Source organism: Polypterus senegalus, chromosome 16 (assembly GCF_016835505.1).
Source record: "Polypterus senegalus isolate Bchr_013 chromosome 16, ASM1683550v1, whole genome shotgun sequence".
Lineage (NCBI taxonomy): Eukaryota > Metazoa > Chordata > Cladistia > Polypteriformes > Polypteridae > Polypterus > Polypterus senegalus.
In genome coordinates, this window is record NC_053169.1 from 27,465,716 (window position 1) to 27,492,420 (window position 26,705).

Here is a 26,705-nt window from a genome sequence, read left to right on the forward strand (position 1 = left end):
GTGTTATATTTGTTCATAAAATGTTACAGAATGGTCAAAAATACATTTTGGTGAATCACAGCTATTACATACATTTTTCCTTTCTGGCATAATTATACAGGTGACCAGGTACCCAGCCTACGAGAATGCCCTCTCTTAAACCTCTACCATCCTCCTTTCCATTGTATCTACATATTTTTTACTCTTGCATTATATATATTCATTCTGCTTGTCCTCTAACAGCAGCTTATAATATAGACACATCCTGACTGACGGCAGGTGCATTCAAGTTATGATACTCCATCTAAGGAACAATAATTTTGTGTGCAGTTCATTATTTTTTATAATTTATAAAATATCTGATTGATTCTGCACACTGTAAAAGACTGCTGCACTGCAGATATTTATTAAATAAAAGGGTATACTCAGACTTTTGGTCCTCAAAGAAGGGTGGTTTGTGTACTTCTTAAGGACCCCTCCCCAGAGGTCACTTTAGCCAATGGTGCTGCGCCATTTTCACACTCGAACATTGTGTATGACTGCCTTTTGCGCTCAGAGTGTACGACTTGCATTTGAGATGAAAATAAACAGTCAGCCTCTGGAATGTTCTTCTTTGTCAGCAGTTCTTTTCCTGTCAGCCATGTCATGTGGCCAAGACACTGCTTGCTGTGAGATGGACCTCAAGCTCAATTACAAGGCAGAGGTAGCCTGCACCTCAAATTTGTGGGTTTCTGTTATGCATTTTACATCATAAGCTCTTAAAACCAAGATCAAGGTTCAAGGCCCAATGGTTTGCTAGTTTTTGAATGACTAGACAACCTTTAGCATTTGTGGAAACTTTGGGGCACTGTTACTCCGTGAAACCCAACAGACAGATTCTCTGGACACAAGTTTAAAAGCACTAAGCAGACTTTTTAAGTCTTTCTTTGCGATAGTGCCTCTAAAGCACCACACTTACCAAAAACACAATAAATAGATAGATAGATAGATAGATACTTTATTAATCCCAAGGGGAAATTCAAATCAATAGAAGACACACAATAATTTTCCTTCTCTCCTCCCAGCAGCTCTGTCAAACTCCCTCCCAACTCCGGCTCGCCTGCTAGGTTCTGATCAGTCCTTTATATATTCCTTGACCCGGAAGTGCTTCCATCCTTCCATCCATGTGGCTCATCAGCACTTCCGGGTCAGATAGAGAGTTGCATTTTCTTCCGCCCGGAAGCACCTCTATCCCCCTGACATGGGAGTAGAAAGTAGAAATCCCTTTGTCTCCCAGCAACGGCACCCATGGTACCCAGCAGGGCTGGGAAGATGAACTCCATCTCCCACAGTGTCCTATGGGGATCCGAGGCACCGCTATACTGCAGGGAAGTCTCCACCTAGCGTCCTGGCTGTGTCGGCCGGCCGTCCATCACACATTATATATACAGTGTATATGTATATATATATATATATATATATATATATATATATATATATATATATATATATATATATATATATATATATATATGTGTGTGTGTGTATAAGTTAAGGGTGTTTATTCATCAGAATGCCTGTGGTCAACAAGAAGAACAATGTTCTTTTTATTTTGGATTTACAACATTTTATCTGCATTTTATTTCTAGCCTTAGGGTCTGTCATTACATACCAGTGGTCTATTATCTAATGGTTTATTTAAATTTTAATCCCATAAAATCATTTTTTATGTTGTTAGAAATATTTGATTTCAATAAGATTTATTTTTTATTTTATTTTAAAATTTCTTCTTAAAGCATCCCCTTCCATGAGAGGTTCCACTCCATTGGATGTTGCTGCTGCATCAGTGATGGACAACAATGAACTTGCCTTAGCCTTGAGGGAACCAGACCTGGAGAAGGTAATTCATTTTAGTAATTCAAATATTTGTTGTTTATATCCAAAATCATGAACATTAGAAAATGTCCACTGATAAGGTCATGCATACTACCTTTCACTATGGTTTTCTTTACAGCAGAACATGATACTGGTGAAAATCCTCTCTCTCTCTTTGTGTGTAGCATGTATTCCAAAATTAAATGTCTGTCTCCACATGGAGTTAGAAGTGACTGCATAAATGATCTACAATCTTAAAATACAAAATGGTGTTCTTTTCCCAGGTTGATGCCCATACAAAGCATATTTACCCCATGTGAAAAATACATATGTTTCTAGACATTCCAAAGAAATTATAACTGATATATCTAGCAGTGTGAAATTCTAAAACAAAGGTGTGAAAAACATAACGTTCAAATCAAAGTAGCAGGGTTTAAACCAATACCTAGCAGTTTGTACTACAATCAGTTAAATAATGCAAAATATCAGTTTAGAATTTCAGCAGCTAAACTGTATTCTAATTAATCTATCAAAAGTCTTTGTTTTTATTGTACTTTGTCTCAGAAGCAAAGTTCAGGTCAAATTTTAACAGTCTTCAGTTTGGCTTGTTTTCATCACCGTGATCTCCAGCTGACTCAGATTGTGGTATTATTCCATGAAAAACACTTGGCACAGTCAGCAACATTTGCACTGTGGACGAGTGAAGTTGTAGTGCTATGCAAGAAAGGTTGGGGCTGAGAGACAGAGAGAGAGCTCAGCTGACATCAACTGGAAGCATTCTGTTTGCAGTCCCATTATCTCACAGTGCAGAAGGAGTTGCTTCTGACAACTTTTTAAATCTGAGTCATGGGTTCAGAGCTGTCCACTGCTACCACAGTGCAAATGTCCAGACTGGAACTGATTGTGGTGTGATTTTACAACAAAACAGGGTAAAAGAAGGAAAAAACATCAAATCAAATCAAGTAGATGATGAGATGAGTTTGAAATTCTTGCAAGTTATAGTTTAGTATGGAATTTAACTAGTGCAACTAATGCTGATAAAGATTAAGAACCTGGCCGTTTGAAGAGGAAAGGCTGTTGGCGATGCATAAAGTTAACAATGATCAAAGAAAAAAAAATTGAGCTCTATGTAAACTGAAATTTTGTGATTGTTTCTTCTTACACATTCAGCTTGAATATTATTTTACAGGTTGTACAGTACTTGGCTGGTTGTGGTTTGCAAAGCTGTCCTATGCTGGTATCTAAAGGATATCCAGATATCGGCTGGAATCCTGTAGAGGGAGAACGATATCTAGATTTTCTACGTTTTGCTGTCTTCTGCAATGGTGATTATAACTACTTTTTGAATTAATAATTCATTTGAAAGCATTGCTAAAATACTGCCTTATGGCAATTTATTTAAAATGTAACTCCACAATAAAAGTTTGTTTGTGCACTACTTGGAATATCGTTTGTGGCCCCCTGTGAATATAACTCTGAATATCTTAATGGAAATATTTGTATATTGTAGATAAAAAGAATGTTGGTTACACAGTGAAAACTTTTCAAAATGTTGCCCATTGCTAATGGAACAAACAGAAGTAGAGTAACACACAAAATAATTCTTGTTTTTTACAGTTGCTTGTATTACTGAGGTAATGAAAAAGTAATCTATCTTTTTCTTGTGGAAAATACTTTTGTAAAATCTGTACCAGCCTAATATCACTTACTTGTACTGACAAAATAACATGCAATATTTATGTTTTCATTTTAAACTGTATTAATACTATTTCATCTAACATTTTGTCAATTATTTAACTGTAACTGTAGGAGAAAGTGTGGAAGAAAATGCTAATGTAGTAGTAAGGTTACTTATTCGGCGACCAGAATGTTTCGGCCCAGCATTACGTGGTGAAGGAGGAAATGGTCTTTTGGCAGCTATGGGAGAAGCAATTAAGATCTCAGAAGACCCAGCAAGAGATGGGCCTTCTCCTACTACTGGATCTAGTAAAACCATGTAAGAAATTCATTAATAATTTACTCCTAACACCATACATCATAGAAATACATTGAGTTGACTTGATTTCTGAAAACAGTTATATAAATTCATTCTAGATAACGTAGACATCATGGCATGTTTTGTAACAATATAAATGTATTTAAGAGACTTTTGTTGTTTATGATTTACTGTCCTGGTAATCTGATGCACCCTTAATTCATTTTAAAATTTTGACTTCTGTCTATATTTTTTGTTGTGCTCTTGCTAACAAACAAGTTGTTCAGTATATTTTATGTGATATGCATTTTGTCTTGTTTTAGAAAAACTCCCCTCTTTCTTTCAGCCCAGCCAATGATATACCCAATTATTTTCAAAAGATATATGCTTTAATGCCACGGTACCATGTGCACACAATGTGCTACTGCATACCTATACATTTTAGTTTTTTAGATGAGATTCTGTAATTATTCTTACCTTATGTTTAATATAAAGGTTATTTTAGCAATTTTTTAAAACTAGATATTATTTCTACTGTATAATATTTATACCTGTCATTTCATTTTCAGTTTAGTTTCAGTTTTATGGACTTCTGTAATCATTTCTGTTTTCACTTTTATTTCTGGTGACTTGCCTCACTTAGTTATTATTCTGAGAGAAGCTTTTCAGTTTAGTTTACATTTTAGATTACAACATGACCATGGAAAGCACGCCGGAAGGGGCGTGGATTCACTAAGCCGCCGACAAGTGAGACATCTATGGTGCACGCAGGAAGGAGCCACGCCCACCAACTCCAAGACCATTGGATACGACGACAACTCACAGAGCCACGCCCACCAACTCGGATGCGACGACACAGAAAAACCGGCATCATTTATATTCGTCTGTCGTAGAGGTCACATGCAGCTCCAACCCGCATTGACTGTTAACAGAGGCATGTTTCTCGCGGAAGTGAATCGCCATATGCGGCGTGTAAAACTGTTTGCGAGGGGTATCCCATGGGATCCATAAAACATTCCTTTACAACTGAGCTTAAAACACAATGAAGTGAGCAGTCTTTAAAAAACGAGTTTTCGGTTACGACGCACGACCGCGTGCACTATAGCAAACTGTTTTACATGCTACATACAGCAATTCGCATCCGTGACAAACATGCGTCTTCTTAGATACTCCTGCACTTTGTACACACCCCCCTCCCACCGTGGTCGGGTGTCTTGGTGGATTATATATAGAAAGGCAGCCAAAACTGCACAGAGCAATGAAAAGTCTACGTGAGTCACAGGTGCATCTGGACTGTACAAAGACGACAACGACCCAATGAAGGAAGCAGTCTTTAAAAACCAATAAGCCCTGTGCCTCTGTTTCATTACCATCTCACCTGCTTCACCAATGCAGGCCCCGCAACAGGTGATCCAGCGGTGTCATCCCATGACCCGCCGGGCAGCCAACCGGGTAACCAGTCTTTGGGTTCAAGGGGGAGTATGGTTACAAAGCTGAAACTTAAAGGAATTGACGGAAGGGCAGCACCAGGTGTTGAGCCTTTCGCTTCATTTGACTCAACACAGGAAACCTCACCCGGCCCGAACACGGACAGGATTGACAGATTGATAGCTCTTTCTCAATTCTGTGGGTGGTGGTGCATGACAGTTCTTAGTTGGTGGAGCGATTTGGCTGGTTATTTCCGAAAATGAACGAGACTTGCACCTGCTAAATAGTTACACGACCCAACAGCGGTCGGCGTCCAAATTCTTAGAGGGACAAGTGGCTTTCAGCCATGTGAGATTGAGCATTAACAGGTCTGTGATGCACTTGTATGTCCGGTACTGCACGCGCGCTACACTGAATGGATCAACGTGTGTCTACTCGGCGTGGGTAAGCCGTTGAACCCCATTCGTGATGGAGACCGTGGCATCCAATTTTTCCCCACGAACGAGAAATTCCCAGTACGTGCGGGTCATATGCTCGCACTGATTACGTCCCTGCCCTTTGTAAAGCCCCCCATGGTCGGGTGACTTGGTGGATTATATATAAAAAAAGCAGCCGGGACCGCAAAGAACAATGAAAAGTCAACGTGGAAACCGACTGAGGCGGTGTTTGGAAAATTAACAGTAAACGTGACTCACAGGTGCGTGTGGACTGTACACAGACAAAAGCGACTCAGGTAGGGAGTTGGGGGCGGGCACATAAGCGGGCAGTGCGTACTGAACGAGCGCCGTTCAACCCCGTCCTTCGCTTTGGAAGGAGAAAGCACGACGGCGCTTCTCCGGTTTTCAGTCACGGACAATTGTATGTTGGTTCGTAGCGTGCATTGTTGCAATGTTATTTTTCTTGGTGGTTTATTAAATTACAGATTTTTCAAATGTTTATTTTTTCCTCTGTGCTTAAAAATCATTTAAAAAGTGGCCTGATTATGCGGCGTATGCTACGCCGTGGGTTGGCTAGTTTAATGAAAACTAAGAAATGCTTACTGTGCTTACCAGTACATAGCAGAGAGACTGTAGAAGCATAATGATATGCCCATAAAAGACTCAGTTGGACTGTTTATTATTCAAACACCTACTGTATACATAAAGTTATCTGCTAAATATTTTTTAAAATACTGTATGTCCCACCATTTTAAGGAGCATGCACTTTACTTTGGCAGGACTAGGAATTTTAAACTTCATAGAATGTTGCTGGTAATTTATTTATTGATCATTCAGTAAATATCTGTGCCAGTGCACTGTCTCTCTTTTTTTGTTCAATCAACTGAGGAAATGAGACAACAGCAAAGACAAGATTAAAGTCTGTTTAGCAACCGTGACAGATTGGGTCCGCTATTGCTCCCTTGAACCCTTGTCCAAGATGCCAGACACAAGGTAAAAGTCCAAATATTGACTTTATTCAAACTGCACAGTGCACAAAGCACCCTACTTTCCACAATACTCATATACACTACAATAATCAAATAATATTACAATCCTCCACTCCCAGACGCGTTGCCACCCTTCCACCCAGCTCAGCTCGCGTCTGGAAGTTCCCAGAGTCCTTTTATAACCCTTGACCCGGAAATGTTTCCAATCCCCAGTCCATGTGATCTCCTAGTCCTTTTCTTCACCCCGGAAGCACGTCATTCCCCTTGTCCATGTGACTCGGACGTACTTCCGGGGCGTAAGGCAAATAATCGTTGTTCCTACCTGCAGCGTCTCCTAGTGGCCCCCATGGTATCCAGCAGGGCTGCGAATAAAGATTCCAATGTCCATGAGGCCCTGCTGCAGGCAGGGCTCCATTTGGCGGCGTTGGGGGTATTGGCTGGGATGAACGGCTGGCCATATATCACACAACGTAGTCAGTCAGTTAACTTTTATTAGTAGGTTTGTGTTTTGTAGTATGTTATGGTTCTTGGCCTCTTTATTGAAATTTTTATGAAAGTTTTTTAAGTGTGTATTTTAAGTTTGTATTATTCTCTCGTTCTAATTGAGCCTTAATAATGTGACTGCCTACAATGATTATGCATTTGCTCTTGCTACTGTAAATTTCATGCTCAAAGTACTCCTAAACGTTACCTTCCTATTAATGATCAATTCCTTTCTGTGTGCCCATGTTCAAAAACACATTCTGTTTATTCACAAGATAACTGACAGCTGTCAAGCTCATTAACTACATAGTCATTAAATAAAGTTCAATTTAAGAACCAGGTTGGCATGAGCAAATGTTTCTAGGTACATTACACTATGAGCACTATTTCCTATTATGCAATATACTGTAATTATCGATTCATATGTAATAATCTGAAAGGAACAAATTATAGAAAGCACTTGGAAAATGTATTTGTTTAAATAGAATATTTATTTAAACTGTTCAGATGCCTAAAATTCATCCATTTATCAAGCTGAACTGATATGCTTTAGGTTGCTAAGACCGAAGGTATAAGAAAGATACTGCCTGGGCAACTTAAGGGTGTACCTTTTGTAATATCTTATTACATACAGCTAAATAATTATAAATCATTCAAAATGGATTTTAAATTGCTTAATATCACTTTTTATTTGCAGTGGAGTCGAAAAGCAGAGTCATATTCTTTACTTACAAAAATGACTGTTTAAAATGAAATGATGTTTTCCACCCATCCATTCAGTCATAACTGAATCCACCTAATTCACCAGACCCTAACCTGACGTCATCAGACGCAAGGCTGTAATCAAAACAATATACAAAAATGTTAATTCTTAAAAATACTAAAAAATAATACAAGAAAACAATGCATCACTAATCAAAAGCATTTTGTCAAATTAAAAAAAGCTAAAGACAGAGAGGAAGGGTAAGAAAATGTGTAGGCTTACTGTAAAGATGGAAGAATCTTCAAGTTGAATACCAGGCTTTGCGAATCAGTGTGTATTTGTGTTTCCACATTTTATGAAAACTCACTTTTCCTGCCGTGCTGTCTTCAGACCAGTTACACTTTGCTTATCACTGAGAATAAAACTAGGTGATTTTTGGGGAATATTATATCAATTTAAAAGTTGACCTACTTTATTCTTAAGTGTCATCTGTGGGGCTCGACTGACTCAATAGCTTCAACTTAAATCAGATCTTAGGCCTTTCATTAGGGTCATTGGTTGAAATATTTGGTGACTGACTACTTAGCTTTGCTTCACTGTGATTCACAAGCCGTTAACTTCAAACTGAATAACCAACAAATTGTGCACAAGTAACCTTTGTAACAGGTGGCCAAAACTCAAATTAACCGTGTTACTTTAATGTGAATTTTCAGAGTGTTATGGACTTTCAATGCCAAGTTTTATTGATTGACTCCTGGGAGCAGGGCTGTTTTTCCATCCCTCCTTTGTAAACTTTCGGAGGAGGATTTCTCGTCTCACTTTTGTGTGCACCATGTTGTGTACGCATACACACGCACTTGCACTTACTTCAGAGGGAACAATAATCAACCATAGTTTATCATCAATTGATTTATTTAAAACAATGCAAAAAACAGATTTTCATTTACACTCATTTTATTTCAGTTACTTTTCAAGTAGTAGTTTTAATTTCAGTTTAGTGTTCCTTTCTCATTCAATTTTTATTTTAACTATATTTTGTATTCAGTTTAGTTACAGTTTTCATTGTAGGTAACAACCCTGGTTCCTATAGGGTTTAAATTTGAGGTGAGTTGCAGTAATGTGTAGGGATCAGAACACCCTTATGGCTCAGTCACTTTAAACAATATTTTTGAATATAGTACAACCATAAGGAAGCCCTTTCTTATATTTTCTTATATTATAAAGGGAACTAACAAAGATATTATATGCAATAAATTCAAGCTATTATGCAAATAAAATTCTGCCATGTTGCACGTGCACAACAGGGTTGATGAGGTATTGAAATTTATACTGCATACTGCATACATATGTTAATTTTAATTTAAATTTATCAGTGATGCAGTTGGTGAAGAGGATGACACTATTCACATGGGAAATGCCATAATGACCTTCTATGCAGCCCTAATTGACTTGCTTGGTCGCTGTGCCCCTGAAATGCATGTAAGTTTCCTTTGAATCATTTTGTATTTTGTCACTTGATTCTTTTTCTTCAGAAGCTTTTCTCTGCTACTGTTAATCCATCTAACACAAGTAATATAAATATTAGAATAGCCTTATGCAATTTTGTTAATATTTAATTCAGAATTATGCTGCTGTTTAATTTCAAACATAATACTCAGCCTTCACCCTAAACCTTATGAAAACTATACCTATGTATTAAATATGAGATTGCATTTTTCATATGAGCATAAAGCAATGAAAGCTCACATAGATTTAATTTGGTAAATTGCAAGTAGTCCAGTACACTTTGAAATGATCTAAGATAACAAACATTTGTATGCTTGTAAACAAATTTAATAATCAAAGTTTCATTAAAACTGAAAATGTGTGAGCAAGTTTACTTAATGTTTTTTAAAATTACCTTAGTACACTGTATTCCACTGATTAACAGATATTATATAGTTATATATGAAGAATGTAATCTCAAAATATGATATATTGTAGTATTTATTATTTTAATGTGTATGCCTTCATTTCAGAATGTGATAAATGCGCAGCTCCATTTTAGTACAAATCCTGTATATGGTTTTATACTAATGATGCCTTCCCAACATACACTATTATAAACTTTTTATTTTTTATCACTGCACTCTACAAAGCAATGGCCTATTCTGACACCGTTTGTTTGAGGCTTAAAAAAAGGTTGCAATAAGTAAGATGTTGTCTTATATGAGGTTCTTTTGAAGACTTCATTTATTCTTAATAGAACATACACTTTATGCTGAAATCTGTACACTATATTCCATCCATCCATTATCCAACCCACTATATCCTAACTAGAGGGTTACGGGGGTCTGCTGGAGCCAGTCCCAGCCAACACAGGGTGCAAGGTAGGAGGCAAACCCCGGGCAGGGCGCCAGCCCACCACAGGGTGCGCACACACACACACACCAAGCACACACTAGGGACAATTTAGAATCGCCAATGCACCTAACCTGCATGTGGGAGGAAACCGGAGCACCCAGAGGAAACCCATGTAGACATGAGGAGAACATGCAAACTCCACTCAGGGAAGACCTGGGAAGCGAACCCAGGTCTCTTAACTGCGAGGCAGCAGCGCTACCTACTGTGCCACCGTGCCACCCCCGTACACTATATTCTGAAACATTACAGTATGTAATGAAATTTATGCACTTTACACAGGGATTTTGTTTTGGACACAGTATTCGCATATATTAAATAGTGAACCTTTATTGATTTGACAGTAACAGACTTTTGCTTAATATTACTTAACTTGCCAGGTTTTTTTAAAGAAATGTCTGAAAAATCTCAAAGGCTGTAGTTTTGTGTGTACTCTGTTGTAAGTCTTTTCAGTGGCATATCTTAGCATAGAGTAATTCCTAGACCAGATGGAGGACACTGAGTAGAGAGAAATAATGGGAAAGGTTGAGTAACATTCAGTCCCAAAGACTTCCATAATTCTAGTCAAGATAAAAACTGTAACAAGTGTACACTATGCTAAAATCACAGATTTCCAGTTTTGATTTAAATACTGAGACAGATGGTGACAGCACTGGAGAAATTTCTGCCAGGTGTTTTTTTTCTGTGTTATTTATTTTCCTACAACATCTAAAAGATATTTATATTGTATTATTTGGCTTTTCCAGATTTACTTGTTATTAGTAATTGTTGGGGGCGGCACGGTGGCGCAGTGGTAGCACTGCTGCCTTGCAGTTAGGAGACCCGGGTTCGCTTCCCGGGTCCTCCCTGCGTGGAGTTTGCATGTTCTCCCTGTGTCTGCGTGGGTTTCCTCCGGGCACTCCGGTTTCCTCCCACAATCCAAAGACATGCAGGTTAGGTGGATTGGAGATTCTAAATTGGCCCTAGTGTGTGCTTGGTGTTTGTGTGTGTCCTGCGGTGGGTTGGCACCCTGCCCAGGATTGGTTCCTGCCTTGTGCCCTGTGTTGGCTGGGATTGGCTCCAGCAGACCCCCGTGACCCTGTATTTGGATTCAGCGGGTTAGAAAATGGATGGATGGATAGTAATTGTTGGTTGGTACATGTTTATGCTCTGTGAAGAACATGTGTCCTCATTCAGTGTCAGTTACTGATTTCCAGCTAATAATGCCAGGATAGGAACCAGCTCATTTTAACCTTGTTAATTGACACATGGGTGCATGAACAGATTTAGAAACTAACTCAAAATAATCGTACTTTACTGACTGTACATGGTAATAGCAGGTCTGAATGGAACCAAAATCAGGAGATATCGCTAAATGAAAAATTTCAAGCCAGGTGTCAGAACCAAAACATCTACTGGTTAAACAAACATGTTTCAGGAATTTTAGTCAGAAAATCATGCAGCTAAGTTTGACAAACAAAAACGAAAGGAACATGTAATCAGAGCCAAATCATAGATCATAAATTGTAGTCGAAATGCTGGTTAAAAAATATTTGTAACCAGGAATTCAAAGCAACACAGAATGAACACACAACTCTTTTGGGAGAATCTAAACTTGGACAATCAGAAAGTGCGCAGTGGTGACCTTTATACTTTTGACCTGGTGAAGTCACATACCACATGCTTCTGGTTAATTTTATCTAGCAACGACATAGCAACCAGCAACAGATAACACTCGCTGGATATCATTATTTGCTTTCAAAAAATGGAACCACAAGATTCATTGACCTTTAAAAGCACTAAAACAATCTATTTTGAGACCAAAGAGAAATTATAAAAAATCAAAAACAAAAGTTTTATCCACAGTACATAAGAGTACAAGACAAGAAATTTATTTAGAATATTTGAGATAAATGCAATGTTTTAGTATATTACTAATATGTAAAAGGTTTTGTAATACAAGTGTATATGTAATTACTGTACATTTATTCATATAAAACATAGTTTTCATTCTCTATTTTTTTTTTGGCCTTAGCTCATCCATGCTGGGAAAGGTGAAGCTATTAGGATACGAGCTATTCTCCGTTCTCTGATACCTATAGAGGATCTTGAAGGCGTTATCAGCATTCCATTTCCAATGCCAACATTAGCCAAAGGTACATTTTCTGAGTATCTTGAATAAAAAATGCTTTTTCACAAACTTTATGGAAAGCAAGATAATAGATGTTTGGAGGTCAGTATAATTTGATATGACATAAATTCAAGGAACATACTTAAGTATGCATTGATTTATTAATCAATCAAAGGTCCAGTTCATATACAGCATGCAGTGTTTGACAAATACTCAACTGTCATTTTATTTCATTTAACAACACCATCTTAGAAATACTGTGTGAAATACCACTTATTCAACTTCAGTACAATCTTGAATTTAAAAACAGATAAATAAACAGATCCATAACTTCATAGCTTTTTAATTTTTGACACGAGAATACTCTAAATCTAAAAATGTAGGACACTAAAAGAAAATGAAGCCATACTTAAGTATATAAAGCAAGAACTTTTATAATGTATACACAAGATAGGTGACAAACAATGCATAAAAATTAAACTTGTATAGGGCACTGCCTTAGCTTTAGTGTACAGGTTGGGGTCCATTTCTTGTACACCATGTCTCACACTATGTATGGTTTGTAACAGAACACCTCCTAATGGGCGTTCAGCTTGGATTTAAAAATGGACAAACTAAGCCCAGAAGTATCAAACATTTGATTTATTCACTAAATAGACATGTTGAAGGTAGTCACAGATAAAGTTCAATTTACCCAAATTATAAATACACAACAAAGTTGGCATGTCTATTTGTGTCTACTCTTCAGACATCTCAATTTCTGTTTTCCTCTATCTATTTAATTCTGTGGCCTCGCTATTTCTTTACCACCAAGTTTTTGTCGTAATAAACATCTTGTGTCCATTAAACCCCCTTGATTCATTTTGTCAGTCATTTTAGATTTTTTTTTTCCAGAGTTAGGTACGCCATATGAAATTCCTGCATAACCAAGTCAGAAGACCTAACATTTCCTTGGGAAAGAGAAGCAGTGAGACTACTTTGCTTCTTAAATGGTTATGTATCTGTAAGCACTTTTGGGCTATTTTCTCTTTTAAATATGGAGTACAATCCCACCTGTTCTCTGTCGAGATCCTTTATGTTCACCCATTGATTGTAGGGAAACCATATAGATGTCATGCCATTCTGACTAACCTCTATCCTGCAGTTAACCTCTTAAAGTATCTGACCATAGGATGTTTATTGCAGTTACAAGAGTTATCAACCCCTGGCAGCCTATTTACCCTTATAGGCCTATGGAGTGGTTTATCCATTTTCTAAACATTCTTAATCCATTACAGAGTTGCAGGGGGAACCTGACCCATAAGCATCAGAGGTAAGGTAGGAACCATCTTACACATTTATGAACGGAAAATCAAGAGTAGCCAATTAACTTAGCTTGCACATCTTTGGAATGTGTAAGGAAACTTGAGTACTCCATAAAAACTCACACAGACAATGTGAATTAATAAAGGGCTAATGCCAATAACATTTAGCTAAACCATACAACTTTATTTTTCTCATGTTTTTGTCACATAATATGGAGTGAGTGTTCATTCCCTTAAATATTAATAAAACCAATCAAACATCTTTATTTTATTGCCTAGATGGTACCGTGGTGGAGCCTGATATGTCTGCTGGTTTTTGTCCTGACCATAAAGCAGCAATGGTGCTGTTTTTAGATAGAGTTTATGGAATTGAAGACCAAAATTTCCTTTTGCACCTTTTGGAAGTTGGTTTTCTCCCAGACCTTCGAGCAGCTGCATCTTTGGACACAGTAATGTTTCTATATACATATATATGTATTTTTTTTAATTAAATGCGAAATAAAGTAATAAAGTTGTAATAATACAGACATTTTTTCCCTTTTTCCCAATTTCTCCAATTTTTCCCTTTTCTCTGACATTTTATGAGATGAATGAATTATTAAAAGAATTTATGGTCCAACTTAATGATGTCTATGAAAAATCTTACTTCTATGCAGTGTACTATATATATAGTTTATGTTACTACTTATCAGCCATTGCTATTTTTTGTTAGTCATTACTGGTGAAATGAATCTTTGTTGCTGTTCCTGTTTTAGGCTGCTCTCAGTGCCACGGATATGGCACTGGCTTTAAACCGTTATCTGTGTACTGCTGTACTGCCACTGCTTACTAAGTGTGCTCCACTCTTCGCTGGTACGGAGCCTTATGCCTCCCTCATTGACTCCTTACTTCATACTGTATATAGATTATCCAAAGGATGTTGTCTTACCAAAGCACAAAGGGACTCTATTGAGGAGTGTTTGCTGGCTGTGTGTGGGTAAGAAAACAATTAATTTGTTATTTAAAAAAATGCATTCTTGAATGAAGTCCATGTGTTGTCTGTGTCATTTGTTTTCAAGTTTTTCTGCAGTTACTGTTAATCCTCAGTACTCAAAAAATGGTACCATTCTGCTGATTTGTTCTGTGCAACAAAAAGCAGCATAGTATCTTAAATGTTGCTAAAATGAATTCTTGGGTTACATTGAATGTGTAAAGATACAGTATATCAAACAAGAATGCCCTTAATTAATAATTAAGAGCTTTGTTGTTAACTTAATATCTGGATGTAAAATCTAATAGGTTTTCTGTCCAAGTGAAATGAGTAACTTGACATTTCTGTATACTACACTAAGATAAATAGTGCTGTTATCAGAAATAATGAATATAATAATCTCTTAAACCACAAAGCCTTCTATAGAGTGGCACAGTGACTAGTCAGCTCAGATATAACAGTCACACTCAGACACCTGACCAAAAGTACTCCTATATCTCCTTTCTATACTTTTAACTCACACCTTCATTAATCCACAAACCACCCACAGTAGTACTGCATTCTGTAAAACACGGGGAAAAAAGAATCAAGCACAGGCCCCAAAACTAACTTAACCTCAGTTGTTATCATTGAAATTAACCAGAAAAAATAAAGACTTATGGAAGCAAGTGTAGGAGAAAAGACAATTAAGCACATTACAAAATGCAACAGACCAGAGGAACTGTGTTAAATAAGGTGCATTCAGAGCCTTGATTAATTGCATTGAAAGTTGGAGCAGTTTTAATTTGTTTTTATTTATTTAATTAAAAAGACAGATGTAGCTTTTTGTTTTTTTTGTATAGTTTTATAACAATAAGTCATATCCCAAAACATCAGTAAAAAACAGAATCTTAAATACATTCTGTAGAATTTTACAATATCATGTAGTTTAAAACCATGTCTAAGAAGCTTGATAACTGGAACAGATTTCTTAAACAACAGACACCAACTCAGCTGATGTAAAGTTTGTATTTTGTGTACTATGGTTAGATGTTGGTTTCCAACCGTCTATGGCTAATTGTAGTTTGTATTTTTTAAGCATATATATTTTCTCAAAGACATACCCAATGGAGAGGTAAAGCTAGGACGTCTCAAGGTAATTTTTTTCCCAAAAAAGTTCAGAAGCCTCACAATATGAAGAAGAAGAAGAGGAAGATTCTGCTTTTGATTGATATCTGTGCTGCCCACAGCATGCTTCTACATTTAGATAATGTTTGAGTTGAGTACCTCCCACCCAATTACATGGCAGTGCTTCAGCCATTGGATTTGGGCATCATCCGCACCCTGAAAATGTTTTATCTCCATGGAAATGCTGAGAAAAATTCTCGTCAGCGTAACTTGCAGACAGGAGGAAATGCAAATTAATGTGAAAGAGGCTATTCAAATGATTGCAAATGCCTGGACCCAAGTTAAAGAAAGCACTATAGCAACAAATACAGAATCTCATTACTACAAAATTTTCATTACAATAAAATATTTTTTAGGTCCCTGGTACTTCGTTGTAACGGAATTTGACCTATATATATATATATATATATATATATATATATATATATATATATATATATATATATATATATATATATATATTATTTGTTTATTTATTTATTTATATTTTGCAGCAGTGATAATGCTACTGCCTTGTAGTATGGAACCTGGTGTTTAAGAGCTGGTGCTCCATGCGTGATGTTTGCATGTTCTCTCTGTATTCATTTGGGTTTCCTCTGGCAGTCCAAACATAAGAGTTAGGATTCTAAAGCTTCACCTACTTCTCAGTGCACTCGAATGTTATACTAATTTTATTAATTTGTAATAAGTTTTTATTTTTTTTAAGCTATGTTTCTTCCGTGTTGAGAAATTATTTTAAATCTTTCAGGTGCATCCAAGCATAGTTTTTACTGCTGGTTACTGCCAGTCATCTTAAATTAATATATGTATTTCACGATAGCTGCAAAATTGGCAACAAATATTTACATTTTGCAGGCAGCTGAGACCCTCAATGATGCAGCATCTTCTCAGAAGACTGGTGTTTGATGTTCCACTTTTGAATGAACACACAAAAATGCCCCTTAAGGTAAGAAGATGATTGCTCTGTGACACCTAAATATTGAATACATTCTTATATAAGCATTTTGCTGTATTTGTTTCACCAGCTGTACATGCAAGCAGTGTGTATTCATATATCTAAAGATGAATGTTCTCGGAAACATACCTGTAATACAGGGAGGCACTGACATGCTGATATTCTTTTTTTCATTTTAAACTTATTATAGACTGTTTGGATTTTGTTTGGGTTTATCTTTTTTCTAAATTGAAGTTATCACTATTTCAGGACAGAAGGGATTGTTCTGTCCATTTATGTGTGTTGGTACCAGGGGAGGTTAATTTGGGTATTGAGGTTCAGGGATGCACCTTTTTCTTGGACCCAAGACAGCTCTAAATGATGGTCACATGACGTCCTGTAGACATTGCTGATGCTGGAAATACAGTAGTTCCCAGGCATTGCTTCAATATAGCCATAAAAAGCATTACAAAATTTGCCCTTTGCATGTGATTTCAGGAGGTGAGCTGAAGCAAACATTCGAGTTAAGGAAGAGAAAGGCCAGAGTGAAGGAAAATGACAGAGTGAGAAAGAAAAGGGAATGCTTTATGCTATTTATTTACTGGGCAAGTGTTACAGTATATGATTGTACAGATTAGCTCTAGCAATGATTCTTGCAGCAGCATTTTACATTTACAGAAAACTGCAAATAAAACAGTTTAGTCTTTCATCGCTCTTTGTCACCGAGAGGTTGTAAATTGTGGCAGAGAACAACAATCATCTCTGGTGAAGCCCTCAAAAACTCACACTTACAGTGGAATTTTAAATCTATCAATCAGGGTGATTAATTGGTTATAGTCAGAGGACAGTAAAACTTGTAAATATCTATAAAGCCAGAATGCTTCTTGTCTCACTACTTTTAGACCAAGCTGAAAAAATGTAGAAATATGTTTCCAAGTTTTCACTTGTATGGTAGCAGTACAAAGTCCTCAAATTCAGCATGATGTTCTTTAACTTATTGTGCTTTGCGTTCTCCCTGTTCCTTTGTTCTTTGGTTTCAGTGTCTAATATGAGAAAGAAAAGTGCAATGCAACAATAAATGCTTTATGGTGCTAAAAAAATATTGTTTTTTTTTGTTTTAGTTGTTGACAAACCATTATGAGCGTTGCTGGAAATATTATTGTCTACCTGGAGGATGGGGAAATTTTGGAGCTGCATCAGAAGAAGAACTTCATTTATCCAGAAAGTTATTTTGGGGGATTTTTGATGCTTTGTCACAAAAGGTAGCTTTATAGTGTTACTTTTCTGTGAAAAGCTCTTATCAAAGTTTAGAAAGAGGTAAAAGGGCCCTGTACCACAAAAGATTAAATAATCAGACACAAAATTAAATAATCAGATACAAGTATTATTTTCATTAGTAAAATAAGATGCAGTTAGCTAGTTAGGATATTTATAAATGTTGCTTTAGCTAGATAGTAAAGTAAGCTTTATGTTATATTTAGCACTTAAGTCCAAAGTTGAACAATGAAATGTTTTACTTTATTCATAAATTATATTTTAAAAATATTGGCAAGTGCTGTCAAATATGGATTGGCTTAATAATATTTTAAATCTGTCTATATTGTTTAAAATATTTCTCCCTTGTATGTCATTATTGATTTCTACCCTTTTTTAAATCCATACTACCTCTTAACAATACACTTGGCCTAATGTGCTATCATTGTGTTTTACTCTAACTGAAACTATCACAAAATATATTGTTATTTCTTTGTGTGTAATGTTGCTTTAATTGTGTAAGGATATTACATTTTCTGTTAAACCATTTATAAGGACATATTGTGTAAAGGTATTAATAACTAACAAGTATAAAATCCTCCACTTCAAACTAATTTGCTGTATATTCCATTTTTTCATTATTATTAATTATAAATTTCTACCTTGAGACAAATAAGGAACTATTTATCTATGTTCCTGAAATTAATTTCATTTAAAGTATAGCGTGTAATAAAATGATTTAAGATATTTAATATTTATTAAGTATTTTCCTGAAATTAATTTTAAAGTATTAGTATTCAGCATAATTAGGTATAGTCACTGATTTCTTTCAAATATTATTGCAAAGAATGTACAATACTTACTCGGCAGGAGTTGGCAAATACAGTATCACAGAAGTTCTTCTACCAAAAGATGTATGCTTTTAATATTAGAGAATGCAAAAAAAGAACATAAATTTAAACATCGATTATCTGGGTATTTAAACTTTCAATACAATTTAACTACCACCTCTTGGAAGCAAGTTAAGCAATTAAAATGCTAAAAAGTTTCACAGTTGTGTTAAAAAATAAGTAAGACGTGAAATAGTGTAACTTTTATAACAGTCAAACTTATATAATAAACATGATGCTGTATAATAGAGAGAAATGTTTGTGGATTTTTTATAATATTGGTTTGTGTAAAATAAATGATATTGACAAATTTTTATAGTGGGCTTATATAGGAAATGCTTTTTACTATATTTTTACATTAAACACGTGGATATTTCAGAGTTCAGATAAAGACTTTACAAACATGGAGGGAATTTCATTGAAAGGATAGGTTGGTTAGCATTTTGTCAGAACTTCACTTGAACTGATCATTCTTTATTGACCAATTGAAGACCATTCTTTAGCTAGTTTAGACATCTCAAGAGCATGATAATCCTGGATGACACTTAAAGAAAACAAAAAATTCAGAAACTTGTGGTCTTGAAAAAAAGACAATCTCTATCATGACATCAGTTTTATGTACTTGTGATATTTGGATCATTTCGTGCCCTACATTACACCCTGTTACCATTAACTTCTGTGGCATTCTGTTACCATGGTTTCCCGTTCATCCTAATTTTACCACTGCCATAATTAACTATTGTATATTTAAGGAGGATTTACATATAAGATGCAATATATATGTTTGTGCATATATATGAATCATTTTGCTTAACTTTTGTTTGGATGAGAATGCTTTATTAGTGGTCATTTCATGCATACTAAAAATATTACTGGACTTTAATCGTTTTAAAGCTTCTTCATTGCTTGGCATGTTTGCAAAACATTTTCATTTTTCATGCTGTTTGTGGTAAAATAATTACAGTATAATGATACAGTATATACTTACAAAGATTATCCTTACTAATTTATTTCTGTCAAATGCTAACCCCACGCTTGGCTGAGGTGATGACTGTGCCACAATGTCTGCTTAATTCCTTGTGTGTCTCCTCCATCTCAACCTTTTTTGCAGAAGTATGAACAAGAACTGTTTAAACTGGCACTTCCATGCCTCAGCGCTGTAGCAGGGGCTTTGCCACCAGATTACATGGAGTCAAACTACGTTGCCATGATGGAGAAACAATCTTCAATGGATGCGGAAGGAAACTTCAACCCACAACCTGTTGATACCTCAAAGTATGATGTTTTTGTAGCTTTTTGAGAGAAAATGTACATTAAATAAGTACTAACAAAATAGTTACGTCCTTGCATTAGTGTGATAAAACTCACTTTCTAGGAGTAACCTCCTGTGCAACATTTTTTTTTAACTTAAACATTTGTTGTCAAAATTAAATTAATCCTAAACATACACTTATAAAAATGTTGTTGATATGAGGATGTTGTGTTTATTGTGTTTCTCCAATTATAATTGCCTGTTCCAGCAGTACCAATTCTCCAGTATATTTACATCTTACACTATGGATAAAAGTGAATTTTATATTGTACTCTTTAATAAAACCTACTCACAACATTTTACAAATATCTTATAGTTGTGTATTGGTTATATTTTAGTGTGCATATCCCAGAAAAACTGGATTACTTCATCAACAAATATGCAGAACATTCCCATGAGAAATGGTCAATGGAAAAGGTAAGGCTAGTTTTTTACTGCTTTGTTTGTAAGTAATGAACATTTTGATTTTCTGCAGAGGCACACATAGTGGTCTGTTTTAGCTTTAACCCTGGGTCAGAAAGCAGGCTTATTCTAACACTGAAAAAATCAATTGCATTGTCTTAGAACCTTTATACTAACTTGAATCCATGCACATACTGATAATGTAAAGAGCAGTGAAAAGGAATAGAGCATAGGTTTTCCAAAATGTAGTACTGAATGTGTATATGTATATACAGTATATATATATATATATATATATTGTGAACTTGGACCCGGACACAGACAGACGGACATCATTGGCTCCACCACACACTGTTTATTTACAATAATTATTTACAAGATTTACGTGCACTACAAGACCCCAGTGCCGTCTGCACCGATTCCCCAAAGTCCAGGGCTCACAGTTCCTGTGCCTTTCCTGGCCGCCTCTAATCCTCTCTCCAGCTCTGTCCACTTCCACCCGACATCCACTAATGACCGGAGGGAGGCGGCCCCTTTTATAGGAACCCGGATGGGCTCCAGCTGCTTCCCGGCAATCTCCCGCTGACACATCCCCGTGCGGCGGAAGTGCCGGCTGCGCAGCCGTCCGGGTGTCCCCTGTCGTCTTCCTCCCGGCACTTCCTGGTGTGGCGGAAGTGCCGGGCTCCCGGGATAATAAGGTACTGGGGCGCCGCCTGGCGGTGGCCACGGGCCCCTACAGGGCTGGGCTTCCAAGCCCTCTACCCGAGGCCTCCAGCATAACCAGGACGGACGCCCCCTCTCGGTCTGGAGGAGGCCCAAGCCCTCCTCTGGTCCTCCTGGGGAGCCTGGCCGGGGACCACACGGGACATACCGGCATCGGGGCGCCGCCTGGCGATGGCCACAGGTCCCTACAGGGCTGGGCTTCAAAGCCCTTTACCCGAGGCCCCCAACATAACCACAATATATATATATATAGTCAAAAATAGATTGGATGGTGTAATGTTCCCTTCCCTGCTATTGTTAATGAATTGGAAAGGGTTTCACCGAGAGTCTTTATAAGACAGCTTAAATAGTTTTAAAGTGTATAAAGTAGGGTTTAAGATTTCTTTATTTAGTCATGTTTACACAAGAAAACATGAAATTTTGCCTTCTCAGTTGCATCTGATAACAGACAGAATTAGACAAATAGAAACAAGACAGGTTAAGGTAAAGCAGTTAAATAATACATACTGTAATTACACAAAAAAAAAAAGATTACAAGATATATATCAAAACCTTAATCATTATCTCCGATGTTTCTTATTGAAAAGTCGTATGGCACTAGGAAGAAAGGAGTTTGTGGAGCAATTTGTGTGGTTTTTCAAAGCGATTGTCCTTCCTGATTTACTGAACTTTAGTTCTACATGTAATGGATGTCTGTCATCAGTTGAGATGGTTTCCAGTTTCTTTAACATTGCCCTCTGCCATACACTAGTCAAATCATCTACATCAGCTTTCGCTGCATACTTCGTAATCTGCTGGAGCTTTTTTGAGTTTTGGTTTGTCAGACTATTAAACCAAGCAATGAAACTGAAAGTGATCACAGACTGGATTATACTGCGATAGAAGGACAACATAAGGTCCTTGTCTACTTTAAATAGTTTGAGATTATGGAGGAGAAATAAGTGCTGTTTGCCATTAGAGAATAATTTTTTGTATTTGTATTCCAGTTAAGATTGTTATCTAGGTAAGTTCCTAAGTATTTATATTCAGTCATATTTCTACCTCCTCTCCCAGAACTACAGTAGGTGAACATACAGATTTCTGTCTCTTAAAATCAAATATTTCTTTGGTCTTTTTTACATTCAGAGTGAGAGAGTTTTTATTGCACCAGTTTACCATCCAGTCTACTTGATTTAGATAGTGGCTTTCATCCTCCCCAGATATACAGTGGTGTGAAAAACTATTTGCCCCCTTCCTGATTTCTTATTCTTTTGCATGTTTGTCACACAAAATGTTTCTGATCATCAAACACATTTAACCATTAGTCAATTATAACACAAGTAAACACAAAATGCAGTTTTTAAATGATGGTTTTTATTATTTAGGGAGAAAAAAAAAAATCCAAACCTACATGGCCCTGTGTGAAAAAGTAATTGCCCCCTGAACCTAATAACTGGTTGGGCCACCCTTAGCAGCAATAACTGCAATCAAGCGCTTATGATAACTTGCAATGAGTCTTTTACAGCGCTCTGGAGGAATTTTGGCCCACTCATCTTTGCAGAATTGTTGTAATTCAACTTTATTTGAGGGTTTTCTAGCATGAACCGCCTTTTTAAGGTCATGCCATAGCATCTCAATTGGATTCAGGTCAGGACTTTGACTAGGCCACTCCAAAGTCTTTATTTTGTTTTTCTTCAGCCATTCAGAGGTGGATTTGCTGGTGTGTTTTGGGTCATTGTCCTGTTGCAGTACCCAAGATCGCTTCAGCTTGAGTTGACGAACAGATGGCCGGACATTCTCCTTCAGGATTTTTTGGTAGACAGTAGAATTCATGGTTCCATCTATCACAGCAAGCCTTCCAGGTCCTGAAGCAGCAAAACAACCCCAGACCATCACACTACCACCACCATATTTTACTGTTGGTGCTTTACTTTTACTTTTTCTGAAATGCTGTGATCCTTTTACGCCAGATGTAATGGGACATTTGCCTTCCAAAAAGTTCAACTTTTGTCTCATCAGTCCACAAGGTATTTTCACAAAAGTCTTGGCAATCATTGAGATGTTTCTTAGCAAAATTGAGACGAGCCCTAATGTTCTTTTTGCTTAACAGTGGTTTGCGTCTTGGAAATCTGCCATGCAGGCCGTTTTTGCCCAGTCTCTTTCTTATGGTGGAGTCGTGAACACTGACCTTAAATTAGGAAAGTGAGGCCTGTAGTTCTTTAGACGTTGTCCTGGGGTCTTTTGTGACCTCTCGGATGAGTCGTCTCTGCGCTCTTGGGGTAATTTTGGTCGGCCGGCCACTCCTGGGAAGGTTCACCACTGTTCCATGTTTTTGCCATTTGTGGATAATGGCTCTCACTGTGGTTTGCTGGAGTCCCAAAGCTTTAGAAATGGCTTTATAACCTTTACCAGACTGATCTGAGGGTGAGGTTGTTGCCGTTCAGTGCCTTTGTGTACAAATTTGTAACAATAACTTTTTCTGGTTATGACTGGTAAGTGCATCACATGTGACATCATCACTACAAGTGTACTAAGAACCTACAAATGGCACTGGCTAGGCCGGGATTCAGCCTGTGCTCATTGAGGAGCTGTCTGGCATCTAACCACTATTCTACCACTATAAAATATTTAAGTCAAATGAAAATTATGTTAATTATTATGATTTTAGTATATTAACGGAGTAAAATTCGATTTATTCTTCTGTAACAGCTAATTATGCTACTTCACTTACCTACTTTGGAAAAATGCACAGTTTGCTCAAATATGAGTGATCTATTTGTTTTTCCAAATGCCTGTCCAGTTTCATTGTGACTTCATTTACAAATATATTTGGAATGTATTAGAAATGTATTCTAATATAACAATACAGATGCATTCTTTAAATCTCTGTTTCAGTTTGCAAATGGCTGGATTCATGGCGAGGTTCTTTGTGAAACCAGTAAGGTCCACAATCTGTTGAAACCATATAGACTGCTTACAGAGAAGGTCAGTGTAATCATAGTTCATTTGCATCAATAATCACTATGAAATGTATTCATACATGTTTATTATCTATTTTTACTGTAATATCTTTTGATGCTCATTAAGATACTACACTTGCTGAATGTAAAATAAAGAATAACTCCTTCAGTGATTTGATAATTGTATTTTGTTTAAAAAATCTTCAAGAATATTTTTGTTACAGATACCTACAGAGTCTTATTCCCGTTATAGTTCCTCTTCACTACAGAAATTCTCTAGCTGGTATATACATACTGTTTGTAAACTTCTCTGCTGTTTAAAATACTTTGAAAGTGCTTGTCTTTTGCATAAATTAAATAAAAAAGTATTTCAAAAGCTTCTTAGGAATTCCTTCAAAAAAGTTACATAACTTACATGCGATTTCAAAAAATTGTGTATGAGAGTGGGGGAAAAAACGAACTCCTGGAATGTTTACTTAAGTTACATATGTCTTTAGTCCCTTACAAAAATGGCGTTATTATAAAACACCATTTACAAGATTTACTTGATAAGCATTTTTTATTTGTAATAGTTTGCATAATGTTTTAAATCCATGATTAAGAGACATTTGGTTTCACATTATTTTTTTTCCTCTGTATTTTTTTAATAAATATTTGACCTAAAAAATACTACACGTCTGGTCAGGACTCAATGGTGGTTTATTTTATATATATATATAAGTTGTACTTAGTAGTTTGTTTGAGGCAGTATGTGATAATAATATGTTTTTGCCTTTTTTTAATTTTCAATGATTTAAATTAACCTTTTCATTAACTTTGTTTTTTTTTTTTGTATTTTGTTTTTGAATTTGGAAAATGTCTTATGTTGAAGGATTCATTTTTATAATGTGTTCATCTATAACCCTGTGGCAGCAGGTTTTTGTTCCAACCAGATTCCTGATCAGTGACAACACCTGATGGCACTGATCTCATTTAATTGGCTGGTATTTTTTTTTTCTTTTATTCGACATTCAGAAAAGCTTAGCAGCATGATTATTACATTTATAAGATATTTAAAGATATTTCTACTTTTGCTATAATGCTTAACTCTCTTTTGTTGATTTCATTATACTTTGCCCTTTCTTTGTGCAGTTTTTCCCCCTTCATTGTATGTATTGTCTTATTAATGACAATTTAAAATGAGCAGATCAGACACCCAGGCAAACAACACTGAATAATCAAAGGCTGCAACTACTTTAGAGTCAGACCAACTAATTAGTAAAAATTGGTTTGATTAAACTATTAGAAGACCTAGAAAAGTAGAATGAAAATCAAGAAGAAAATACTGTTAAAAAGAAATAAATACATTATTCCTATATAACTGCTTGGTACATTTTAATATTTTTCTTTTTTTTTTTAGAAAACTTAGTTTTCTAATTTCTATATTGTTCCCTAAACACAGAACTTGGGAAATATCAGTTCACTTAATTAGCCCAGGAGTCCAATTAAAAACAGAATGTGTTTGGAACAAAAACCTGCAGCCACAGGGGTTCCCCAGGACCGAGTTTGAGAAACACTGGTCTATAAGGTGGTTAATGTCATTCTGAGATCCCAAGAGTATTGATCTCAGAAAGCACTTGGGAAATCCTGAATTCATTTACAGTGTCTCATTTGAACATACTTGTATCTATGAATTTTTTTTATTGTGTGATCAGATCAACTAACATGAAAGGTAACTTAGTTAGAAATGGATAATGAGGGATAGGAAGATAGGATAGGATGGGAAGAAATGCCAAAACCAGTTTGACATGTGTCTCACTGTACTTATATACCCTGTGTATTCAACCATATGACCTCTAATGGCAGACTACTCATTGACTAGAACTGTCTTTTTTCCAAACCAACACTTCAACATAGTGTTACCACCAATAGAAGACTTTTCTTTGTATGGATTGTAATAAAAAAAAAAATAAAAAAAAAAGAAGACTTTTCAAAAACATTCTCCGGAGCCCTTAAGGGAAAGCAGCTAGACAAAGAGCGGATAATTTAGTTTCTTCAAAATTATAATTAATGTATTTGATTTATAATCATTAACAGAAAGTGTATGGAGATACAAACAATCATGCAATCTGGGTGTTTTAAATCTTAATGCAGGCCAGGCAGTAGTAATAAAATGCTGCTGACCATTCCACTCCTAGTTTTCTTGTGGGTTTTGTGTTTCTAAGCAAAATGAATAGTGATAAGCAAACTCCACAGTGTTCACCTCGAGTTCATAGAAATTATGGAAGTGTGAATATCACCGAACTTGACAAAATGCATTGAAGTCAATGTGGAAGGACTAACTGAATTAGTTTTGACTGGATAATGGTGCAATCATCTTTAAAGTGTCCATAAGAGCTAGAGAAATGTCTACAAACTATACTGGACCGATTATTATGGCCATAAAGGTGACCTGAGCAGTGCCAACCAATAC

General features: G+C 36.3%; 1 protein-coding gene across 3 annotated transcripts in view; it reads left to right on the plus strand.

The window, feature by feature from the left end:
* ryr2a (ryanodine receptor 2a (cardiac)) overlaps positions 1–26,705 on the plus strand; it is a 612,010-nt gene that overhangs the window by 399,726 nt on the left and 185,579 nt on the right. For 2 of the 3 annotated variants that reach the window (XM_039738686.1, XM_039738687.1), the window contains exons 43-55: positions 1,755–1,858; positions 3,023–3,158; positions 3,643–3,829; positions 9,222–9,327; positions 12,263–12,383; positions 13,942–14,111; positions 14,418–14,638; positions 16,655–16,745; positions 17,855–17,995; positions 18,511–18,558; positions 19,989–20,152; positions 20,528–20,606; positions 24,189–24,278. In XM_039738686.1, the coding sequence (XP_039594620.1) occupies positions 1,755–1,858; positions 3,023–3,158; positions 3,643–3,829; positions 9,222–9,327; positions 12,263–12,383; positions 13,942–14,111; positions 14,418–14,638; positions 16,655–16,745; positions 17,855–17,995; positions 18,511–18,558; positions 19,989–20,152; positions 20,528–20,606; positions 24,189–24,278 (1,658 nt within the window). The remainder of the gene's footprint in view (positions 1–1,754; positions 1,859–3,022; positions 3,159–3,642; positions 3,830–9,221; positions 9,328–12,262; positions 12,384–13,941; positions 14,112–14,417; positions 14,639–16,654; positions 16,746–17,854; positions 17,996–18,510; positions 18,559–19,988; positions 20,153–20,527; positions 20,607–24,188; positions 24,279–26,705) is intronic. The other variant, XM_039738688.1, reaches the window with a different exon arrangement.